We start from the raw sequence: 6,000 nt of genomic DNA on the forward strand, positions 1-6,000 counted from the left end.
ACTGACCTAAAACCCAAGTCTTTACAAAGATATCACATACACTATAGGGAGGACTCCTTTGGTTTTACGTGCCTGATGAGGGGGCATTGTAAACTATAAGGTAGACAAACCAAACACTGATCACTCATGGAGGTCCTACTAAGGACTCATGGAGTAGAAACAGTTCTTCTAAACCCTATCACATGCTTCCTGGCAACTTCATAGATTAGAATGGATAATAATATCATCCCAACCATAATGTACATATTCAGAACACACATGGACCCTTTTCCACACTTCAGCAGGTGGTGAGCAAAAAAGTCTAGATGTGTTTGAGGATCCATTGGGCATTGGCCATGGGACTGGAGCTAGGACTGGCCTACAACCACGAGCAGACAATCCATCACCTATTTCTATCACATTAGAAGACCTTCTGCTCTACGATGAAGGGGTGTTGTCTATTAATATAGAATGTCATTCTTTTGAGAATTTATTATATAAACTTAGGGAATGTTAATAGAATCTCTGATATTTGGTATACTTGACAAGAATTTATTCATAAGAAGAGTGAAAGGATTATTTCCACCTTAGGCATATTTGCCACATACAATAGACATCTGATAGACACTTATCCTACCTCTGGGTCCCTTACCTACCTCCAGAATCGGGGTAGTTGTGCATGTGTGAAGCTCGCTCCAGTCATGCTTACTCAGCTGTTTTCGTAACTCCCATAGAACACCCATGAAGAAAGTGGCGCACAACTGCAGCCTCCTCTCTGTATGGATGAAGCTGACAGTGGGACAGGGAACCCCCTTATTGGAGATAAGTGAGTACACCCTTTTAACAAAAAATCCTGCAAGGGATGACTCCAACTAAATAAAGATCTTCACAGATGTAAGAATGTCACCAATCAGAATGGTCTACATCTTCATGGGCTTGTCTCAAAGACAACCACTGTCCATACATTACGTTACAGCAAATAGATATCTTGGTGGATATCACTGTCTAGGAGCCTTTCCTTCTCTGACTTGGACAAGCCATGTCCGGTTATGGTTACCCATTCCTCTATGGTTGAATGATGGTTTCCCCCAACAAGAACAACTAATAAATGGGTGTCTGCTTAGTCTTGATATACGGGCAGAGGCACTGGCAATGAACTTGGCATTATAGGAGATTGAAGAAGTTGATGGAGGTCCTTGAACAAACCAAGGCGGCCAAGCTTCCCAACCATAAGTTACTGGACTGATGCTTTGTCTCATCTTGGTCAGTCTAGGAGAAGACCTAACTCACTGACAAAGACAATTCAGCAGGAAGAAGACAAGGAGTAACAAGATGGATGGATGCCCCTAATGAACAAGCTAATAAACACCATTAAAGCCTCAAAGAAAGACAAGACAGGGGCTTATCCAATGGTTTCCAGGAGTCCTAACCAACATGATGGCCCCTTTTATTATTCCACCATGATTTACATAACTATATCCGCAAGAGTCTAGGCAGCTACCCATCGTAATGATAGGAATATGTATACTATATAAAGTGTTTGCAGAATGTGATCATATATAACCACGTAATAGATTATAAATACTATCTATTGTCAATGCAGTTGTCATTTGGAGCTTTATGTGTCACAATACAAGTTTTTTTTTTTAAGTAAAATTGAATCACCAAATAGATTATAATAAACCATTGTACGATATAAAAACTTTATAGTAAAATACGCTACGTTTGTCTACGTTCACATCTGACCTTGTGGTCTGTGACGGGGGAATACTTGAGCTTGAAGCCCCAGCGACCACAGCAGCTCCTGGTGCAGGAATCCCAGAGCTGCAGAGCCAGGACAGATGCACCATGCACTGGAGGCGCAGAGCAGTAAAGGTGCCCATGCACATTAAAGTCTACGACAAGGGGAAACATTTTGGGTACCAACTACAATGACGCATAATGGAATCCTAAAGGAAAAAAAAAATATCGTACCCGTTGATTGTTTTATTAACTTGGGCAAGTGACAAATGACCATTTGCGCGGGCACAGAACCTCACCATCTCTATGGCATCCTTGGCTATCATTTACAGACAATGCAGTCTAATGTGTGGATTGGCTGTAGTAACCAGGCATAGGTTATTGCTGGACTTTGCCATCATATGTATAGCACGGTTCAGTATTCAGGAAACGCATTACACTTCTCTGCTTAACCACAGCCTGTCATAATACAAGTTCCTCATAAACCTTCTAGGCTAATCCGCTTTAACCCTTTCACAACCCCCCTCAGTGACACCTCTTCTTACCTTTAAACTGACTTTCATAGTCTCCAGTTCTGTCCTTCCTTGGCCTCCCATGAGATGCCATCCTTTCCTCAGTGCCTGGTACTCAGTGCCACCACCTCACATCCATGAGCTCAGAATGGGCAGAGAAGACAAGGTTTCCTAGCAGTCCCTGAGTGCTGGGGTCCAGATGAGTCCTGGGGGAGGCTGGGTGACCTTAGACACTACACAACAGCTTCAGGTCACAGAGCACAGGACTCTGCACCTTCATGCTGTGCCAATAGGTGCCAGGGCGAGGTGCTGTGCCCAGTGCTGCCAGTGTGCAATGCAATGTGTGCAGGAAGTGCCCTGGCACAGCTGTGCAGCGCCGTGAGGGTGCAGTGTGATGCAGCCAGTGTCCAGTGCTGCCAGTGTCCTCTGCATTGAGAGCAGTGCACAGAGCTGAGTACACAGGCGCCGCCCCCCTCCTCCTCCTCCTCCTCTTCAGCTGTCTCTGTGTGATCACAGATTGATGTCTGTCTCTATATCTGTGTGTCTCCAGCTGTCTCTAGCAAGACATCCTCCACCCTATATATATATATTATATATATATGTCAGTGTGCTATACCTGCTGATCTGTATGCATTGCTTTCTCACTGCTCCTCCCTTCTATTCATGTCTATAATGATTTATTAATGAAGCAAGCCCAGCAATGTACAGATAAGAGGAGGCTGTATACATGTCTATAGGCATCATGTATGTGCTGTGTGCCAGTGGTGCCCCTGCCCCCTCCTCCTGGGGCAGCAGCATCTTATTCCCAGTCAGTGTGATTTTCTCCCTCACAGTCACACTTCCCCATGTGAGGACCAATCAGACCTGGAGGATGGTGGGCTGATCATCTGTAGCTTGGGTGGCACTGTGCATGCTGCAGCTCGCTGGGAGACAGGGCATTGTGGCATCAGGACTCCAGGAGCTCATCCTCGCCCTCCCAGACAATACAGATCTTCCTTCCATAGGCATTTACTAGAACAATGACCATAGGTCTGCATTGTCTGTCACCTAACCCCTGTGCATTTCAGTCACTGTCTTGTCTTCCATCCAGTATATACATTGTATACATCCTTTGTCTGGCATGAATTCGATACACATGTAAACCTCACATTAACTATTTGCACAACTAGCCTCTTTTAATGGGTCTGAACTGCAATACCAAGCACAACCCGCAGAGGGCGCTGTTATAGCCACAATACACTATTTTATAGTGTGTTCAAGGCAAAATCAGACATTGTGAAGTTTATAAGTAGTGGAGATACTAGTAGAAGGCTGAGAATGGCAGGACCCCTGAGCATTAGAGGGCATGGGCCCCTTACAAAACAATAAAGCCATCCTACATTAAAATTGGGTTGATGATCTTGCATGTTTTATGATTTAAAGGGGTTGTCTAGGATTAGAAAAACATAGTGGCTTTCATGCAGAAACAGCACCCCTCTTGTCCACAGTTTGTGTGTGGTATTGCACCTCAGTTCCACTGAAGTTAATAGATCCGCAGATCTGCAATACCACGCCACCAACCCAAGGACGGTTTTTATGCTGTTTTAGGAAGAAAACAGTTCTGTTTTTTTTTTTGTTTAGTTTTTTTTTTTTCACCCTGGATAATCCCTTTAAGGGTACATAGGGCTGGTGTTCTTTTCTGAGTTTTCTTCTACACAGACTCCCCACAACCCAACTGTGCAGTAAAATGCAATCCTAGCAATAAACCATCATTTTAGCAGATGGAAATAACACTTTAAGGGTCAGGTACCAGAGGGGTCATGGGGCCCAAAAGGACTGACCCTAATGCCAAATTGTTAGTCCGTTAATAGAAGGCACCTTGTTACACCACCTTTTCTGTATGCGTGTTGGGTAAATGACAAGCAGGGGTGTCGTTTTTATTCTCTAAGGTTTCACCACTGCATAGGAATGTCATCACAATCACCTTATAACACATCCACCAGCTTGCCTGCAGTACTAGACGCAGCCTATGGTCTAGAATGGCACTGTTTCCAAAAGGAAGCAACCTCTAATATATTTCACATTTCAATTTGCTGATTGCTGTCAATGAATAGGAACATAGGTAGACTAGACAGTCTAAAAATGCCCTAGATTTAACACAGAGGCTCACATGCTTATCCTGTCTAGTCTAAAATTAGCTGGGGTTATCCAGCGATTTTTTTTCTTTCAAATCAACTGGTTTCAGAAAGTTATACAGATTTGTAATTTACTTGCATTTAAAAATCTCAAGTTTTCCCATACGTATCAGCTGCTGTATGTTCTGCAGGAAATGTTTTCTTTTCAGTCTGACACAGTGCTCTCTGCTGCCACCTCTGTCTCAGATAGGTACTGTCCAGAGCAGGAGAGGTTTTCTATAGGGATTTGCTGCTGCTCTGGACAGTTCCTCTCTCAGACAAAGATGTCAGCAGAGAGCAGTGTGTCAGACTAAAAAGAAAACATTTCCTGCAGGACATACAGCAGCTGATAAGTACAGTTAGACTTGAGATTTTAAAAGTAAAATTGAAAAGTAAAATTACAAATCTATATAACTTTCTGACACCAGTTAATTTGAAAGAAAAAGATTTTCGCTGGATAACCCTTTTAAACTGCATCAAACTGCATTTTAAATTAGAATTTTGGTTCATTTTGGCGCAGTGGCACACCTTAAACCATGCCCTTTTGCTGATGCCACTCCCCTTAACCAAAACCACACCCCTTTTTCAGACACAAAGGGTGACATGTATCATCCGGTGTATGGATGATTTTCGGCGGAAAGTGACGATTTGCGTATTTTTTTATTCGCAAATGGCCGATTTGCGAATAAAATATTCGCATATCGGCACTTCACGCCGGGGGGGGCGGGGAGGGGGTGTGGAAGGGCCCTATGACGCATTTATCACTGGGGCATCTTGTTATGTAAAGAACATATAGGGGGAGATTTATCAAACTAAAGTAAAGTAGAACTATCTCAGTTGCCCCTAGAAACCAATCAGATTCCACCTTTCATTTTTCAGACTCTGTAAGGAATGAAAAGTGGAATCTGATTGGTTGCTAGGGGCAACTAAGACAATTCTACTCCAGTTTGATAAATCTCCCTTATGGTCCCCAACCAATGGTCCTGCACAGTGCGGATTTAGAATCAGTGACTTGCTCAGTGTTAGAGCTTTGCTTCTGCTTTGAGGCTTTAAATTGAAGTGGTAATATCCTTATCTGTGTTCAGAGCAAGTTCGCCCTCTGCTGCTATCCGCGCTGCTGCTTTATCGCTGCTGTTACCTTGAATTCAGACCGAGACAGCAGCTCATAAATTACAGGGAGCGAGCCCATAACCGTTCAGGTTCATGGAGAAAAGGAACCACAATGCAAATGTTCTGCAGAACTCTTTCCAAGGCCTACATGCTCCTTCAGCATTGATCATTCATATGGACCTATGATCAATATGAAATGTTATTTGCATTGTGTACCTCAATTTATATTCAATATAGACTAAATGTTCAATAGAATTTAAAGGGCTCTGGACAATATTTTCTTTTATCAGGGTCCCCAACAATAAGGTGATGATCCCCAGCAATCAGCTGTCACCCATGATTAACACTGCCTGTTATTTACCTGTGGCACCATCACAGGAGAAATTAAAGGGGTATTCCACTCAAATATAACTGCTGCCCATGGTGAGACTAACAATTTATTCCATACTTGTTATTATCTATTTAGTGTCCTTCCTCCAGTTCCTAGTGGAGTCTCCCCCTCCTCC

At 43.2% G+C, this 6,000-nt stretch overlaps 1 protein-coding gene across 2 annotated transcripts in view; it reads right to left on the minus strand.

The window, feature by feature from the left end:
- The window catches only part of ARHGAP4 (Rho GTPase activating protein 4), an 86,324-nt gene extending 83,658 nt beyond the window's left edge, over nucleotides 1-2,666 (minus strand). For both annotated transcript variants that reach the window (XM_069943485.1, XM_069943484.1), the window contains exon 1: nucleotides 2,265-2,666. In XM_069943485.1, coding sequence (XP_069799586.1) covers nucleotides 2,265-2,325 — 61 coding nt within the window. In that variant the 5' untranslated portion in view covers nucleotides 2,326-2,666. The remainder of the gene's footprint in view (nucleotides 1-2,264) is intronic.
- Between the last annotated feature and the right edge of the window lie 3,334 nt (nucleotides 2,667-6,000).

This window comes from Dendropsophus ebraccatus, chromosome 10, assembly GCF_027789765.1.
Source record: "Dendropsophus ebraccatus isolate aDenEbr1 chromosome 10, aDenEbr1.pat, whole genome shotgun sequence".
Lineage (NCBI taxonomy): Eukaryota > Metazoa > Chordata > Amphibia > Anura > Hylidae > Dendropsophus > Dendropsophus ebraccatus.